The sequence below is a fragment of the Acanthisitta chloris genome, unplaced genomic scaffold (assembly GCF_000695815.1).
Source record: "Acanthisitta chloris isolate BGI_N310 unplaced genomic scaffold, ASM69581v1 scaffold1473, whole genome shotgun sequence".
In the NCBI taxonomy this organism is placed as follows: Eukaryota; Metazoa; Chordata; class Aves; order Passeriformes; family Acanthisittidae; genus Acanthisitta; species Acanthisitta chloris.
The window spans coordinates 26662-46509 of NW_008666326.1; the positions used below are offsets into that span (position 1 = coordinate 26662).

Genomic DNA, 19848 nt, shown 5'->3' on the forward strand with positions numbered 1-19848 from the left:
CTTACATGAATCACAACACTGCAACCTTAGAAACACTTTATAAGCACATCACAATTTTTTGCTAGTGCTTGCTTACCCAAGGCTTGGAGGGAAAGCAAGTTCTAGCAAGAACTTCTAGAAATGTTGAACCTTTAAAAAACTAAGAATAAAAAAAAAAGGAAAGCCATGGCTGGAATGTAAGTCTATTGGAGGACAACCCCTTTATTCTCTACTGCTCCCCTCAACCCCCTTCTTTTCTCCACCCTGTCTCCCAAGCATATTTATTTTCCCATTCTGGAATGAAAAGCAGAAGGTATCCCAACATTAGCAGACAACCACCTACTTGCACTTGATTCATCAGTGGCCACCCCTAACCACACCAACTTCACACAAGTTCAGACCTGGCCACAGTCATACATGAACTGAACATGGCAATTTCAGAGCAGGGAACTACCCCAACACTGTATCCATAAAAACATGTGGAATGGTTATCCATTTCATCATTTCATATCCATTCAAGTGTGCCAGCAGTGAAACTGCAGATGTTGCAGATGGGAACTGAGCTGTGCTGCTGAGGCTGTGTGAGAATGGACAGACACAGTTTGCTGGACACTGTACGTGGCTGAAGTTATTGCTATTCGCCCCTCACTTCCTTTTTGTGGGTATTAAATTGACTTTTGGTGGATTTCTCTCCTATATTAACCAACCAAGGTAGTGCTGGTCTTAGTGTTACGACGGACGAAGAAACCAGCAGAAGGTGGATCTTCAGAGCTTGCACTTGGGAGAGGGAAGGAAACTACTGTACGCTTAGTCCAAAACAATAACATACTTCAAAACATATATATATTATATATTATATAAGCTATATAATATATGCATATATATATGTGGAGACCTCGAATGGATCTTCCTTTGGAATGGCCAACATTTACTGCCTCCATGACAAGAGCTGCTGACTTAATGCACCTCTGCATACACGCAGGGCTGGGCGCTCCTCGCCACCCGCTCATCTTCCTTTTCCTCCTTAAATAAAGAAAAAACCCTTATTCCATGAGGGAGTTTAGCACTTCTTTTCCCTTTGCAGCCCCACTGGCAGGTCCTTTCACGCATCCAGACGCTGAATCTCCGGGCGATGCACTACCTCTCTGGACTCTGTCCGAGCGCGCATGTAATCGCTGCTCTGACGACTGTTCTGCTGTCTGCTGGTCATTTGCCACTTCTTGACAGCTAAATATGTGTTCACAGCATACACTGCCATTGCCAAGAAACCAAACACCTACAAGAAGAGGAAAGAATTGTCAAAGACAATTTTTGAGAACAACAAATTCCTCAGAAGTTTAGTTTTCTACATTACTTGCACTGACAAATCGTCGTAGCCTGGAAAATTGATGGGTTTTTTTCTTCAGTGAACTAGAGAATCTGCAAAAGTGACTAAGATTAATGAGCCCAGGAAACAAAGTTCTCTGAGTACAAACATGACAATTAAATCCTGCAGTGCAACTTCAGCAGAAGATATTGTTGTAAAGAAAACAGTTCTTCATGTAACAGCTCACGGCGCACACAATGCTGAGGGGATGACAGAAGAACAGATGACCAGTTCAGGCCACTGTCCTGGAGAAGGAGCTGCTTTGCAGCTCTTCTTATCTGCTTCTGCAAAACTGATGTGGGATTTTCAAAGCAGGTTTGAAAAGAATTTAGGGGAAAAAAAGTAAAAATCAATGTTCCCAACTCAAGCACAAAATTCATTTGTTTGAGCTAACTGTTCTAGATTTAAAATCTTGAAGTGCTACAATACTCACTCCCAGAACAAAAAAACATCTGCAGTGAGTAAGAACGCAGCAAATTACACATAAGCAGGTTCAATTTCTTCCTAACTTCTGGCTCTGCCTATTCCATTGGTTTGCAGCATAGAGCAGGATCACCTAAGACTGCTAGAGAAAGAAGCAAGGCAAGTTCAACTGTAAAGTGTTCTCTGCAAATCATTTTTCTGTTTATTCTTTCCTCAAGTCTGAACAACAGCTCAAAGGATATTAATACTTCTGTAATATGAACTATGTTACAGACAACTGTGAAATTAGAAGTAAATTGTGATGGCAAAGCAACAAGTGTGTTCAATGAATGAATAAAAGTTAAATCTTCAGTTTTAATACAAGGTAAGAGTCCAGTACAAAAAAGTTCAAATTCTTACCACAGCAGCAATTTCTGCTCCAGTTTTATGGTTTAAAGCAGCAAGTACTACAGAGGCAATGAAAAAGAAGAAAGTGCTGAGTCCAGTGTTGACCAGATCCTAAAAAAAAAATTAAAAAAAATCATTGGCATTACTAAATGATGACTCTTTGCTTTCTCTTATTAGAACTGACAACACAGAAGGAGGTTAGAACAAGAACTGCAGCAGTGCTTTCCCACTTTCTATGCAGTTGATCACTAGTACAGAAGAAAGCAAAGACAGGAAACAGCCAGGGAAGAAGTGAAATCAAACAGCACATACACACAGAGCATCTCTACAGCCTCTGGACATATCACCTCAAGGTCCTCTGGGCTGATTAGAAAAGTGCTCTCAGCAAAAAGCACCACTAATGCTGCTGTACCTCAGGGGATGCTGAAGCAACCTGAATCTCAAACCTGAGCCAGGAACCCCCTGCTCTCTCTCACATGGCAACAGTGCTTTGTGCACTGCCCAAAGAGCTGTCAGGAGCTTCTCTACAGACTCTTCCAGGCCTTCCCTGTAGCAAACTGTACGTCCTGTGCAATTTCCACAAATAACAGCTGCACGTGTTGTAAGAATACACACATTTTTACCTATTTATTGCATAAAACTGATGTTTCCAGCAGACATTTAGAACATATGCTCAGCAACACCTTCAGGGAAATCTCTTGCTCTGCTCCAAGCAGAGAAAAATGACTTGCAAGACACAATTCAGTAGTACATGTGCTGCATATGCTGCTCAGTGTTCAGTGACTCTGCTGCCATGCCTTACACAACACAGGGTCACTAACATGTCACTGGAACTGCAGGAAGAACTCTGGATGGCACCTATGAGCACAACAGTAATTACACTGGTACAAGACTAGCTGATCAGTCTTGAGGAAACAAAAAATTCAAGAGCTGGGACTGCACCAGAAGAAAAAACTCTAGATTTATTAAGGACCAGCGGTTCAATGAGTTACTCTGGGCATCTTGTACAAGTTTAAAACATCTGATCTGTTGTACACTGCACCATCTGCACTGTGGAGGTGCAGGAAACAAGACTACCATGAGACCCGAGTGAACAGGTGAGGTCAGGGTGGAGGAATCAAGAAACAGCAGTTCAGCACAAACATCCTGAAGGAGCATGAAATCAGTGAGAAGTGAATACTACCATAGGCAAAAGGGATGGAAGGAAAACCTGTATACAAGACTGCTGTGCAACTTACAGGCTTGAGTGAAAGAAAAAAATACCAAACTAAACCACAAAACTGCACTGAACATGCAATTCCCATCATGAAAAAAAAATCACATTAATTAGAATTCAAATCATGAAAAAAAAAAATCACATTAATTAGAATTCAAGGACAAATTGTTCTACTTGACTCTCTTCTTCCACATGCAAGCCAGGCTCACTTCCTGTGCCTTATTTTTTCCCCCCTAAAGAGCATCTTGATGCAGTAAGAAGTGAGGCTTAGAGAACTGAAGACATAAATCTCAAGTTACTTGCTGGGTATGAATCCCATGACTATGCTCCAACTAAATGGCACAAAGACTTTGTAAGGACCAATGTCATCCAGCCACCCCAAAACACCCGTTTTGGTAGCCATGAATAGGGAATGCTTTAAAAAGCAGCTGTAAAAACAAAGCTCCTGGTGCTGTGTTATTCACAGAGAAATCTATCAATTCTGAGGGTACTGGCTCAACACCAGCTGGTTATCAAAATTAAGTGTACTTGGGGACAAACTGTGGTGTGTCACTGCAGCCTGACCCCTGTCTAAAAGAAGGACTTTCCTAAGAAATCTGAGAGGCTTCCACTGCTCACTGCTACTTCCACTCACATGTCCAGATGTCATAAGCCTGCTAAGACCCAAACTGTCTTATTAAACAGTAAAGAAACAAAAGCAAATTGTGAGTCTCAAACTCTTAACACTTTTTCACCACCCTGTGTACAGAAAGGTCCTTTTTATGCTTCCTGAGATAGATATCTGGTACTTAAAGCATCAAAAGTGTAATTCTATTAACTAGTTATGGCATTTTTAAATTATATAATACTTGATCTGCAGAAATAAAGCCTTAACTTTATATAAACAGAGGTATTAGAAAATACATGGCATTTCACAACTCCTCCAAGTATTCCCCTCTCCAGCTCTGAGTTTAGCAGCTCCAACTGTGCTTCTGTGCTTGCCAACAAGAGCTGTGGTGCACAAAACTTTTTCCACTAGAGGGGAAGTCTCACTGCACATGACAACAGATCCAGATTCAACAGTATCCAACATTGCCATTGAGTCTCTAGCATAAATATATGTATGTCACCAAGAATACTGAAACTAAACACTGGGGAGAGGACAACTGTGCTCCTAGATAATTAAAAATAAATAAATTAGTTCAAGCTAAGGTCAAGTTGGGTATTTACTACCAGAGTACATCTGGCACCTACAGAAAGGACCTACAGAACAGAGATAAAATATTGGAGAAATAACTCAGAGGAACTTAGTAATTAGAGGAGGCAAACATCCCAGGATGTGCTGCCATGGCCAAAAAAAGGAAGCAGCAACACTTATACACTGCTTTGGACTCCTGGATACCATGGGTGTACAGTGGGGATCCTACCTGTGCAAGGCACACTGGAATGCTGAGTCCTGGTCCAGTATGCACAGTTGTAAAAGTGTGTTCAAAAATCAGACAGGGTACAGAGAAGAGCCACAGAAGTTATGTCAAAGGAGGAAGAAATTTCTCAGCATGAATCAAAAGAACATGAACTACTTTGAACAGTAGAGATTGAGCTGTGTACATGAAGACTCTGGTGTCTGAATAATCCAAAAATACTGTTTTAACAGCTTAACATCCAAAAGCACAACAAAATGAACAGCATAAAATGAACAGCTGCAAAGTTAAGGCAAAAGTCATATTCAACGTGAAGCTGGTTTTATTTGTAAGGGAGCTAACCATCACAAGCAGCAGCCAAAGATGTGCTCAATGTTCTACCTTTTCACATAGTAACCACTGTGGTTTTTTAGACACACATTTTGCACTTCCTTAGTACCATACTTAAAGACCAAGTGGATGACACCTAATGCTGTATGATTTATGGGGTCAGATGGGCTTATTAACTCTGCTGACCTCTGACATTTTGCATCTGTCAGCCTGATCATCTGTCCAAAGGAGCAGAGTATAAACAAGACAGCCAGGCCTGCCCACAGCACACCACACACCATCAGCCATCACCATGGACAAAATGACTTGAAGGCTTCTTGTAGGTCTGAGACACTGCAGAATATAAAGTACTGCTGAAATGAAGACTGCTGAGCCTTTTCTAATGTACTTTGATACAAGTACATTAGAAACTTGTCACCATCACTGGCATTTTATTTCACTGTACTCTTTACAAAAATATCAAGTTTGTCCTTGCAAAGAATTCAACCATTCAAATCCAAAGAATTGATTTCATCTTGAGGCTCCAATTTATTCATCTCTGCAACTCCATTTTCCCTGGTTAAGTCAGACCTTGTTAATGCAATTAGCAATTGATTCATAGTCTGTAAGCCTAGTTTCTTACAAAGCTAAAACTAGTACAATCTTTTATATCTACAGATGAGATTGTCTGGAGCTTAAGGAGCAATGACACTTAGCAGTAACACTCTCATACAGATAATATAATGGTAACATCACAGACACAAATATCAGTGGAGATTTTTAATCCAAAACTTGGTAGTTACTACTTAGAAAGACAAGAAAATAAAAACAACCAATGGTTTGCGACTAAATCAGAGCAGAAATGAAACAAAAGGAAGCACAGCAAGAATTCAAGTAGTCAAGGACACTCCCTGAAATAATACAGCTATTTTCCACGTAAGAGAAAATGAATAATCGTGACAATAAGAAGAATAAACTAATTGAAAAAAGATGAGCTGCTTCAAATCTGGCCATGATGCAGCTGAAGTTCTTGCTATTATATTTATAGACAAAGTAAAACCACATCACAGAGGTAGAAGAATTTCTGCTGAAATTACAGCAACCTCATGAGACAGAATGTTGTGCCATAAAACACTGTACAAAGCTGCCATCCATAACAGAATAAAATCTATGAGCTGAATCAAATCCACTCTCAACTGCTGCTGCTCCCTTGTGCCTCTCCAAAATGATTAAAACCAGCGACTGACTTCTGGTCTCTTGACAGCTATTTGCAAGTCCTTCTGGTCAGTCACCAATGGTCCTGTTAGTCCAAAGGAGAGCACCCAAGGCCATATATTTGCTATCTGTCTCACTCAGAAGGAGCACAAGGCAGAGGAGACATTGTCACTTGGGATGAAGATGGGCTTGTGCCAAGAGAAGCACTTTGTGTGACACTTTTGGTCTGCTGACTGTGCTGCAAAGGTGGTAAACTCCAGTCAACGACCTATGATCATCCTACACTCTTCCATTTTTAAGGGTGGGGCAGGTATGGTTCCTGGCCTAATGAAGATGGAAAAGCTGAACTGGTGCTGTGAATGAGGTCTGTTAACAGACCTGAAAACTCCCATTAAGTAACTCCTGAAAGCTGCAAGGCACATCAGCTTCAAAGGCTTCTATTCAGCCTCCCAGGTTGGTACCAGCAGCTGGTTCTGATGCTCAGAGGCTTCAGTAAAATCCACATGCCTTTATCCATGGCTCTCCATGACTTCACACATGCAAACTGTTAAGAAACATCCAATAAAAATGCATAGTCTGCCTTTTTATCCTGCATTTTGTGGTGCAGTAAGAGTCTGCACAAGTGACTAGGTACTAGTTAAAAGGGAGGCAGTGCCATATTGCAATTATAATTTGTATAAACAAAAATGTGACATTTAAACTGGTAGATGTTTTTGTCATTTGCTTTTGCAATCCAAAACTTTATATTTAGATGGAGTTTAAAGTAGCTAAATGAATGCAATCTGGAGAAACCTGCACATTCCAACAGCCTGACTCTGCCACAGGAGGTGACAGAAGTCAGTGGCTGCTGGTGTCCAGGGTATCTTCCACAAAAGAGAGAGCTCCAAGTAACATTTCCTTTGAGTTCTGTTTTGGTGGTTTGTTTTTCAGTTATTAATAGTGGTTATTAATATTTTTTTAAAGTTGGCCAATGCCCCTATATTTTTCCTCCAGCCAGTACTTCACCTGCAAGGTCTGGGAACTTTTCCCCTTGTTTCTATAAGAAGCTATCAAGTCAAATGTTACAAACATACTGCTCAGTCCTCTAAACCAAGCACCTTTAGTCAAACTCCTATAGCACTGCTCTGTAATCATATTACTAAACACTGAGCATTTTGCACCACGATTAAAAATGGAAATGTGGTTTCTCAAGCAAAAGTAAGTCCTAGGTGGAAATAACCAAATTAACTGTATGAGCATTAATTCCCACCTCTTTCTTCCCTTATTTATCTAGATTTTCCCAGGTGCAGGATCCTCTACTAAAACACAGGATTCACATACACATTTCTTCCCCAATAGAACAGCCCATGACTAGCAATTTCAAACCCATGTTGCTGCCCCAAGGGCTGGATTCCCACTGTGCAGAGACATCCCAGTGCCCACCTCAGCAGGCTGAGCTGCCTCAGCCCCCACATAGGGCTGGAGGTCCCTGTGGGTCCCACCTTGCACTCCACAGCCCCAAAGGTCTCCAGCACTCGTCTGCAGGTGCTTTGACCCAGTCCCAGGTGTCTGCACTGGCTGGAGACCAGTTCTATTTCCAGCATCTCCAGCAAAGTACATAAAAAGCCCTGAATTAACATAAGTGACTTGCAAAAACCTTAGTCAGCTCTGCAAAAGCTGAGGAATGAGCTGTGACTTCGAAGAAATGGAAGAGGTGGCCTCAAAACCAATATTTGTATGATTTTATTCTTATTTCTAGCTATTTTTGAATTGGAATAGAAGCTCTCTTAGACGCACTAACTCTGCTGTAAATGACAAAACACGTTCCTCAAGGAATGCTGCTACAATCCCCATTTCACATTGGTTCCTTGAAGATCACCTCCCTGTTTCCCTCCCAGCTCTTAGCTGCTCCTAGCTGCTTTCCCTGCATGTTTTTCCAACGAGCAGGCTGCACAGAGACAGGACCAGCAGTTACTGCCACAAAGCAAGAGACCATACTTGCAATTACAACCAAAACATGTCATATTTCTTGTATTTAAAACCTAGCTTTGCTTTTCTTGCACAATAACATACCCTTTACACCACACTGCACCAGGTGAGAACAGTCCATGAAGGAAATTAATTCTGACAATGTTTTTAATTTAGAAAATATTCATTTTTATCCTTAACAGGTATTGCTATTTTGAGAGCAGTAAACAAACAAGTCAAGGATGACTGACTTAATTTTCTATCCAACAGCTAAGCAAGCCAAATAGAAGCAAGACTTTTTTTTTGTCAACACAGAAGGGAAAAAATAGATTAGAAATAAAAATAAACATCCAGATTGCCCTGTGAAGGCCTTTGAGCTACATCTTTGTGACGACACTCCCCAGAGCCAAGGCTGGCACAAGACAGTTTGTCACTCTGGCACCGCGTGACATTTTCTGCTAACGCCTTCAAGCATCAGTTGCTGCACACAAGGTTTCACCACTGCAACAACTGAGAGAAACAACCCTGCAAAGATGATGAAATAAGTTTTCAGGCAGCACAAAATACGAGTGATCTGTATCTTCCAAGAGACACACCTGAATCCCTGTGTTCCCTCCCTGCAGCAGTGCTGCCCTGGGACCAGTCCAGGCTAACTAGCTCAGCAGAGCTCTGATTTGGTGCTGTGCTCAGTTCTGTGCCTCACTTCTGAGGCTGCTCCAGGCCAAAACACTCTGTACACACACCAAATATCCTACCAGAGCTCCAGTATGTGTCTCAATGTAAAAAAAAAAAATTCATGGTCCAAATGCAGTCACCATCTCTAGAAGTGTTTGAGACATCTGGACCTGGTGCTGGAAAATATGGTTTAGGGGTTACCACAGTGACAGGTTAAGGGTTGAACTAGATGATCTTAAAGGTCTCCTCCAACCCTGCACACAGACAAACAGTTCATTCTAGTGGCTGATTATACACTGAATCACATAGGGAATGCCTCTGGTTTCTCTCATCTCTCTCCCAATTCCAGTATTCTCAGCTCTTTGCCATCCCTTCTCCCCTTCCCCACATCCCTTCAGCTGTCAGCCCTGCAGCAGTGCCAGTGCCATGGGAAGGCCTGGGATACACACACCCCCACCAGCACACCCCAGTGCCTACCAACACCCCTGTCATCCTTCCCACCCATCCCTGCTGCTGCAGGGCTGAGCCATGCTCACAGCTTGGCTGCAAGACCTTCACCTCTCCCTGGAGACCACACCAGAGTCAAATAATGAATTTTAGAAATGAGAAAAAAGGATAATTTTGCCAAATGCAAAATGATACCAAACATTCAGTTATGAGTTAACTCTGAAGGCAAACATGTCAAGGCAGCAGCTCGCTGGTTAACCAGGAGTCTCAGCTGTGCTCTCCATTCCCCCATGCCACTCGCTCCTCTCCCTGCAGAATAGGCTCCCTTTGAGCTGTGAGGCATAAAGGAAATGGAAATTTCCACTGACAGGTTCCCCAGCTTTTGCATTTTTGCATAAAATTGATAGTGCTGCACAACACAGACAAGTGACTGTTCTTTCATCTCACTGCACAGATCAGCCTCTCTCCAACACACCCCAGCCAGGCTCTGTCCTGGCCTCACCATCTCCGTTTCTTTCATGTTTACCTCAGGAAAATATGGAAATGATTGGCAAGTCTCTAATTAGGAACAAAATCTGCATATCTGTTAGATGCCGGTATATACCGACCCATATTTTCACTCCAGCTGGGGACAGTGCACATCAGATAAATCTCCACAAATACATTATTTTATGAAGTACTAAAAGGAACAATCCTGTGTTGGACAAGAGCAGTTGATGGGCAAGTACTTTCTAATATATTGGATCATTTAAAAGCAAACGCTTTCAAATGGTTCCTAGGAAGAAGTGCTGCTTTTAAAGAAAGACTTCTTTGCTAAATTTAAGACTATTAAATTCCTTCAAGCACTGTAGCAGCCTCTTCTTCTCACACAGCTTCTAAAAGCAATGCTTGAGGTTTTCCATAAGGGAAATATGCATGATAGAGCCATACAGATTTTTAAAAACTTATATATTGATGAATTTATACATAAGCAGGAGTGACTTCCCCCTAGAGAATTCAGGGGTGTGAAAGTTGTTAGAAAGCAACTCCTGTAATAACACTGTCACATACAGAGGCTGCAAAACGATAAAAATATTATTAAAACAGCCATCAAAACATAAGAAAATAATAATGAAAAGAGGCAAATAATATATGAATATACATCTAAAGAATGCCAAAATAAGAAAAAAAATAAATTCAGCCAGAACTCTACACTGTTAAATTTCCTCCTAACTTTGCCAAAGTAATCTCCCATGGGTGTTTCAGCAGCCTTTGATCTCACACTCTGTAGGTGCAACAGCAGAGACAGGTCTAGGAACACAGAATGGTCCTAAACACTCTGATAATGAATACACTCCAACAGTCCTGTCAGGGTAACAGCCCTGCTAGGCTAACCATTGCTAAAGTCAGTAAGAAACACCAGGAAGGAGGATGTTCTCATCAGGTAGTGGAAGTCAGTTCTCTTCTCACTTCTGCCAGAGATCTTTGATAAAATGATGGAAGAAGCACTTCATTTTCAGGATATAACTAGAAGAATGAGACTTGCAAGACCATGACAATTTACCTCTGTGGATGTGGCAATATGAACTAAAGCAAAAGCACCTGCAGTGTACTCCCTGTGGCCTTTGGGCTGAACTCTGACCATGTCATGTTGCCCCATGCTGTTTAGGTAGGGGGTTCAGAGTCTGATCATTGCCCAGAAACAAAAACACTTTTTTAATACAAAACAAACAAACAACAAAAAAAACCCCGCAAGTGTTTGGATTTTTAAGCCCTCCTTCCCCTAAAAATCTCCTAAGAGAAGGCTATACAGAGAAGTCATGCTACACTCACAGTGACAATTCTTGTCTCTCAATTACCCTAAGAAGTCAGAGTGGCTAAAAGGACCTCACAGTTACACACAGATATCTACAGCATTCTCTGAAGGGAGAGACAGAGAGCTTCATTTAGGCTTCTGCACTCATGTCTGCCCAACATATTGCCAAGTGCCCTGGCAGGCAGTAACAGCGTGCACGGGGATCAGTGACTGAGCCAAAGGGACTGACATACAGAACCAAGAGCATGCCAAGTCACTCAACACCCAGAGATGCAGCTTCAGCTCAGCCATGGGCACCACACATACCACCCCGGGGGACTCTGAAAAATTTCAGTCTTGGAAAAACTGACTTTGAACATGAGCTACATCTAGTACTCCCCGTGAAACCACCTGCATCACACCAGCAAACACTGTGTGTTTTATGTGACACTGCTGCACTTACACTTGTCACCATGCTCCTGTACCTCCTACCAGCATGTTCAGAACTGTGTGGTGTAAGACAACAGTCTGCAATTGCTGTTGGCAGCTGTCAGGCTGCTGTGATGCCCATTACACAACCAGGCTGGCAGCAGAAACAGAGACCACCTTCCCTCTGCAGCTGCTGCTTTTCAGCTTGCTGCAAAGATCTGCGGTGACAACACTGGCAGAATGGAAACCAAAGGAACAAAGGCAAGACAGCCCAGTAACATTCCAGGTGTGCCACTGGTTTTCTTTTGCAAGCCACCTGCATCTCCCCCACCCACAGTTACCATCCACAGCTCTCACCCCATCTAACTGATCTACCAAACACTCTTAGGAGTTCATCAATAGATTATACAGCCCCAGGGTACAAAGGATCTTCGAATTCCACATTCCAGTCTCACTTCAAACAAGGCATTTACACTTACAAACTAAGCAAATTGCAACATTAATGAATTACATTTTTTTAAAATAATTTTTACAAAAAATCACACAGGAGCCTAAACCCTTGTGGAACTCCAACAGTGCTGACAAAATTGCTGTTATAAAATAAAACAGATTATTGGCATGACTGTATCTGTACTGTCCAAAGAGGTCGATATAAATATTGCCCTTGAAGCTGACAGATCTTTTGCTAGAGTGACTTAGCATGTTGATTTTGTGACCTGTGTTTATGCAACCCAATCTGAAAGTTTAACTCATAATACAGCATGAAAATAGAGACTTGTACAGAAGGAATGTGCACTGCCAGCAGTTCTCCTCCTAAAACTCCTCATATCTGAGAACACACTAAGCACTGCCAGTCAATGCGTAGTAGTCAAGTATGGAAGCAATTCAAAACACCTGATTTTCACAGAAAGCACATCATTCTTTACACTACTACTCGATGATTGTATCAATCTGTGTAAGAAAATATATGCAGCACTTTGTCCTAATACAAAAAACTAGGTTAAGAGAGAACAACAGGCTACTGTAAATACAACATCTGTCAAAGTTAAACAACTACAGGCTGCATTTTTGTCCACTTCTTCCACACAGAGTAATTGCTGGCACTAGCAGAAAGATTTTCCTTCCAAAGAGAATCTACCAGAAGACAATTTCAGTTCTATTTAATGCAGTTTAATCTTGCTACATTTCAAGCTCCTTCAAAATAAATATAAGTAAAAGGTATACTTAGCACAAAAAAATACACAATCTGAAACACCAGTAGAAAGTAAAGTTCAAAGACCAAACTTAAACCAGATTTGCAGCTATTTTTAACAGAGTGAGAATTTGTATGAACTTACAGTAAGGTTCCAGTTGATCTGTGGTATTCTTGTGTGAAGATTGAGACTGAACAAAAGCAGGAGAGCTCCAGTAACCACCAACGCACTGCAGCTCACAAACTCAAAGAAGTAAAGGCCTTCGCAAGGGGAACATTTCATGATGGTCTCTATGCAGATGAACGCAGTCAGTGCCAAAACCTAGCAAGAAAAACAAGTGGAAAGAAAATAAATAGATTTCCACATTTTGAAAGTAGCCACAAGTATTCCTGAAATTTCCATTGGGAACGCGATCGGTTTACACTCAGGAATGTGTGATTTTCGTTTACAACAGGGCACTGTCTAAAGAGCAAAAACAAAAGCAAATTAATCTAAGAATTTCTGCTTTTGTCCTGTTCAAAAAGTCCATTTTAGCAAAATGACAAGGAGTCTAACATCAAAATGTGTGAGACATCCTGAAAAGCATGAAACCCTCCCAGGCCACTGACTTAACGTGCAAACAGCACCTCAGACATTTCATTTCACTCCTCACTCATGATATGCTATTCCAAAACCTGAAGATGGAATGCATTTTTCCACTGGGCCAACCTCAAGCACAATTACATAGTCTTAATGTTGTGTGATTGTGAAAGACATTTCAATACAGATATTACTTCAAATTCACTGCCAATTGCCATCTAAATCAACTCAAAAATGGAACAGACTGAGGATCTCTGCCAGTCTCCAAAAATGCCTGCCTTGGTCACATTTATCATCATTAGTCTGCTGTATTTCATATAAAAACATATTTTATCATTCCCTCATAAAACAATAAAACAAGCAGCTAATAGATGAAGGAAAATCTGGTGCTGCAAAGACAAACATGTGACAGGGATAATGGTTAGTCCCACTGAACTCAGGAGATATCTTGGTGGAGTTAACACATGTAGACTTTGGCAAGACAAGAGTTTAATTCACCATTTAGGATAAACACTGAAACTCACTATACTTGAAAAAGTGTGTCCAGAGGACAAAACTGAAATATATAAATCCCATACCACTGATAAGTACAACAGAGACACCACTAGATACCACTGACAGCCACCAGATGCAAGTCTGTGTCTGAGTCCTCTTTTAAATACAACCGACAAAGCACAAGAGTTGCATGGATGGTTTGGGTTTCCTGCTTAGGTTTTATTTTAATCTTCCAGGGCAGACAAGGAAGGCCTTAAGAGTGTTTTGCTTTGGTTTTCAGGACAATCACCCACACCCACCCACTGACATTTTTCTGAAAGAATTCCCATTTTGCTCTGCCACAAAATGAGACTGAAGTAAGGCACTTCAACGTGACGATGAGGAACTAAGGGAGAAAAGTTTCCTCAAGATAAAGATTCTGCACTTTGAACATTTTGCACAAACAAAACCTAAATTTAAAAGATTGACAAAAGCCATAATAAAAATCAATCTCTGCTAAATCCTTCTTTGCCAATTTCAATAATGTCTTGCAGATACACTTTGTTCTAGCACTTCTTATGCTTCGTCCATTAGTTTGTCTTTGCCTCCTACAACAAAACCAGCAAAATGAAGAAAAAAGATTTTGAAAGTAGTTACTGTTTTTGTCACTAACATCAGCAGTAATTCCAAGTAAATGACAATACCCCTCAAGCTTCATTTGCCACATACTTCAGAATACAGTAGCAAATTTAAGTTTGAAAATGGAATAAAATGAAGAAAAAACATTTTAGTAAAAAAACTCACACTTGGCTGGAAAGTCTCTCACAGTTCACATAGCACACACTCAGAGAGTGCATGCCACACTAATTTTTGTCAGCTGGTAGAGCAGGCCAGTTCACATCAAACAAATTCTGAATGGACACCAAGTGACTAAACACTTCAGATTTTATCTCTGATGCTGAATAGCTTTGGGAAAAAAGAAAGAACTACCAGTGAAATAGAATATTCAGAAGAGCAGAATGGAAGTCAAACTATGGTTTCAGCAGTGACACACATAATACACACCAAAATTCCTGTCCAGAACACAGCCTCATTTTAAACTGTTAGCATGGAATGAAGTACACCCTTCCTAGCCACATAAGCCTCTCAGCTGAGGATGACACTGAATACAATATAAAGCAAAAAGTAAAGCTCTAAAACCCCATCTTAGCTATTTTCAGCAGAATCAATATCACATACTAATGCCAAATGTGAGCCAGCAAAACTAACTTTCAGATCTCTCAATATAATCAAGGCTCTATTTTTCTTGCCACTGTTTTTGATACAACACTTGTAAAGTTCTTGCCCCTTTAGAAGATATGGTTCTGCAATATCCAGTAGAAATGCTGTAGTACAAACCCCAACAGTATTGGGTACATTTTCTAAAGACATGAACAACTCTGAGTTGTGCCACCAACATTAGGCTGAGAAGACATGAACAACTGAGTTGTGCCACCAACATTAGGCTGAAGGAGCCCAAACCTCTGGCACACCAGATGCTATGCTGGGCACAGTTGCTACTTGGCACATGGAGTCTCTGGTGCTTTGCTGACACAAACCTCACAGACTCTTCTCTGCACCAGACAGCATTGCTTCTTCAAGGCTAACGCACCCATCTCGGCTGGCAAAGCTCAGAAAAGATCAAAGGGTTTCTTCATAGTGCATTACACATTAATTATGTACTGAAGAGGCACTTGGAGCAATGACGTGCTATTTACATATTCCCAAGCTCAGAATTAATAATTAATAAACCCCAGAGCAGTTCTACCTTAAGACTTCATTTTATCCCATAAGAAACTGTAAAGTACATTTACCTGTGACACACCTTTCTAAGAGAGAAAGTGTTAGCTGTGTACACTTAGGGTTGACCTAACCCAAACCATTTGAAATGCAAGATGTGCCACCAGCTCCAGTAACACCTGAACACCTTGCTGGCCCAGGGGACAGGGAAAGGACAGCACTCCCACACATATCACTTATTTATACACTTGGGTACTTCCAGTCAATTCCAACTCAATGTGTCTCCATTTTTCTTGCAGTAAGTCTCAGCCTTCTCGAAGATGATCCATCCTGCCAGTGATCCAGAGAACACCTCCCTGTCACCTGCCCACTGTCTCACAACAAAGCTATGACAAAAAATGAAACCTAAATTAATCACTACAGCAGAAAAAACTATCCTCCCACAGAAACTTCCCCTTTCCTAATCACAATAAAAATCTCAGTCTTCAATACAAAATACTTTCTCTTTGAAACATCAGGATAATCTTGTCCTCCTACACATTTAAAAGCTTGCCAGAAGCCTCCTTCCAATTAACTACAAGTGATACCAATCTGCTATAAAAACATCCTAGTGCTGCTCTCACTGGCCATTCCCTCAGAGATGAAGCTCATTTTAATAAAAAAGCAAACCACTCTGAACACATGAAATGAAAGTGAAATACATGGGGTTGATTCCATGACCCCATGACATACTCAGAGCTGCAATACTTAAAGGCATTGTGCAAATGCTGCAACATGAGCCAAAGCAGCTTGTCAAAGGCTACAGTTCAGCCAGTGACCAAGTTCATTAATAAAAACAAAAACGAATGTGTTAACATTCATTCTCTCCATTTTTAAATGCATGAAATAAATCATTTATGGGACAAACTACATAAATGAGGCAGTGAATTAACACAATTCTGCCACCCAGAACACCCCTTGGTTGCCATAGAGCAGACTGAGGTGAGCATCAGCATGTCCCACCCCAAAACCCAGGCTCACTCCCAGCTCCCCCACCTTATTTTCTGACGGACTTCACTGCAGGTTTAGTGCTAACCATTTTCTCCTGTTCTCTCAGAGCTCTGCAACTATAATGAAAACATCTTCCTAACCTATGTTTATCTCCACTACCTGTCTAACAACCCATCACTGCCCACTGAATTAGCTCGTTTATATGCAGCTCACATCTTACCAAGGCTCAAAGACCTAAAAAGTCACTTTTCCAGAGCTTCCTACGCTCTTCTCTCTGCCACACCACATATCCAAGACAAAACTGGTGCCTTGCCTTAGCATGTTGGCTACACTTGCTCTGCTGGGAAGAGGAAGGAAGGATGAAGACCCTCCAGGCCTCCTGGGGAGTCTCCATGCTCCATCCAGACTCCCACAGCCCCAGGTGACTGAGGCACAAAGCCACAGCAGAGAAAAACCCTCAGCTCCACAGCAGCTATAGCTCTGCTTTCACTTTCTAATACTTGAAAAACCAGGATACAGGATCCGTCCAGGCCTGTGTCTGCCTCCCACAACTGCAGTGCCAGGGCTAGCTAAAAACACCCAGAAAACCAAAGAAACAGCAGTGTATCAGAGCACAGGTCTCAGCCAACAAAACACACACTGACATTCGTCCAGCGCAGGAGGCAACCCCCACTTTCAAATCACATGTCTTGCCACAGTTTAGGGCGATGAGATTTGACAAGTTTTTCCACAAGCAGAAGTTTCAAGGTTGGTTTACTGAGGGAAAATGAGAAGCTGAATGTGGTGGAGATCTCGTCTTACATGAATTACTGCTCTCTCCCACAAATAGCACAGCTACAGCTTTCGTGGGCCGAGGCAAGAGAGAAAGTTTCCTCTGATGGATGAAAAAAACCCTTTTCATCTGTTTTTCTCTGAACTGAGTACTTTGCAGAGTTTTCTATTTCATGCTCATTCCTCCAATACTCTAAGATATGTACAGTCCTCTTTTACTACTATCTTTCTCTTTTTCAACAGTTGCTTCTGGTTTCCCTTCTACTTCCACTCTTCTTGAGGTAAGTACAGTGGATTGCAATACACAACTCTGTCATGATACAAACGTCTGCTTATTCCACAGAGCCATGCAGAGGCCTCCTAGGCTACCTGCAATATCACCTTTTTCTTGAACAAAGAGTCTGGTCAACAAAGCAGGATCAAAAAAAAGAAGGTAAGATGAGAAAAGGCCTGGGTATGCCCAGCCCTGCAGCCCTGTGTGTGCAATACAGGAAAACTCCCCAGCCCTTCATCCCTCATCTCCCACCACACAAAGGCAGAAGGAAAAATCTCCAAGTAGAGGATTAAGTACGAGATGTGTTTCCCAATAATGACTTTCTGTGCTTTTAGCCTTGAATAAACTGGTAAACAGCTACCCAATGTTGTTGTTGGGGATGTTTAGGAGCACCAAGGCAATGTGGGTGCAGTGTGAGGCTCTCAGGACTGAGCCCCAACTGCAGGCTCTGCTCACAGCAAACCAGTCCCTGCTGGAAGGGGATGAAGCCACTGCAGTTTAGAGCCACGAACTCCTGAAAGAGCCTCTACATGGGGATCCAATGTCCTTGAAGTTAGCCACATTAGCCTCCTACCATTATTGTATTCATCTCAACTTTCCTGCAAATTCCCCTGGAGAAGGGCCCTTAATGAAGAAATCATCTGCCTCGGGGCTATGTAAATGGCTTATATTTACATCACTTTCTTGGCAACACAGGAACATCAGACATAAAACACTGTATTTCCCGAGATGGAGAAAATGTGCTAGGACAGGCACCAACGCTGAAAAAAGAGCTTTTAAAGAGGTCGCTAGCAGTGTATTTTTCCTGTCAGAATATGCTGTGTTATATTTTTGAGGAAAATAAACAACTTTGCACTAAAAATAAAAAAGACAGTTCTGCAATGAAAACAAAGTAAAAAAATGAGTTTTCCTGTTTATCTAAAACATTACCACAGAAACCCTTATTGTGTGGTTAAATGACATAATTACGCCTGAGTTCCCAAAACCCACAAACTGGTCAGCATTCTTCCTGCCTGGAAAATACCCACAGAATTTTAGTAAGAATGTCACACCACCAAGACATTTTTACATCCAGACTGTTTAAATTAATGGTACAGCAGAATACACATGCACAAAACAGGGAAGAAATATATTGCTTTTACACCACTTAAAGTATCTGAAGACATTGAACTTTCTTGAATTAAACTCTAGATTTATTGTTCTCATTTACTTGGCCCAGCAGCCCCAACTTTATGCATGAAACCAAGTGGGTCTCATTCCTTGCAAAGCACATGCATTTCCCACATCTAAACCAGCTGGCACAGATATGAATATTTGGGATCATATGGCTTAAACGCAGTCCTGTTTCTCCAGCAGGAAACCATCTTGTACCCTAAGCGAAGAATGACTGATGTCCCGCCCGCTCCTGCTCTGCATCCTTAGGTCTAAATGAAATGTGCTATTAACTCTGGTAATAGGACTGCAAGGAGCCTTAAATCACAAATGAGCATGAAACTTTTCTTACAGGATAGAAAGTTTAGGAAAACAGTGCTTACCAGAGAGGGAGGTTAAGCACCAGCAGTGATTCAGCACCCTGGATAAACTGCACTGTGCTGCACAAATACAACACTGAACAAATCCAGAGGAATTCAACCAGGACACCCAGTTCAACTCTGGTTCAGTTGTGGTGGCGATGATAGAAGCAGCAGCAGAAAAGTTGAATTTCACATCTTCATTGCACATCTAGTGTTCCACATGTAGCTGCAAAGTTGTTACAGCCAAACATGAACTAAGAAATGGTAACATGGCAAGACTTCAGCACATTAAATATTGTGGAATCTTTACTAAATCAGCTGATCTCTTGCCACCTCCAGCAGTTTTCTATAATCCTTGTAAGATTCAGCTGCTGCTCACTTCCCCTTCTCAGTTTAGGCAGAAGACCAGTTCTAAATACAGAACATATTGCTGAGGCCAGAAACAGTTTGAGGAGGTATTAGGAGAAGGGGTCATAGTAAACAATGAGGGTAATCAACACTCAGCAAGAGTCATCCTTGTTTTGAAACACTCAGGACATCAAAACTAATGCTTGTTCTAAAAAAATAAGTTACTGGACTGGATAGAAGTGAACAGAAGAGGTTCTCAACTGGCTAAACCAGAAATGCATCAATTTTAAAAGTGAATTTAATTACAGAATCTAGGACAAAAAGAGCTACAGACATCATGCGGTGACTTATTTCCTGCT

The 19848-nt window shown here is 41.4% G+C and overlaps 1 protein-coding gene across 1 annotated transcript; it reads right to left on the reverse strand.

Moving 5' to 3' along the window:
* Positions 1 to 960: 960 nt before the first annotated feature.
* On the reverse strand, positions 961 to 13081 carry CMTM4 (CKLF-like MARVEL transmembrane domain containing 4; the record flags this gene model as incomplete). Its single annotated transcript, XM_009072046.1, has 3 exons — positions 961 to 1255; positions 2168 to 2266; positions 12905 to 13081. Coding segments are annotated over 3 exons (450 nt in total), but the record flags the coding sequence as incomplete, so codon positions are not given.
* Between the last annotated feature and the right edge of the window lie 6767 nt (positions 13082 to 19848).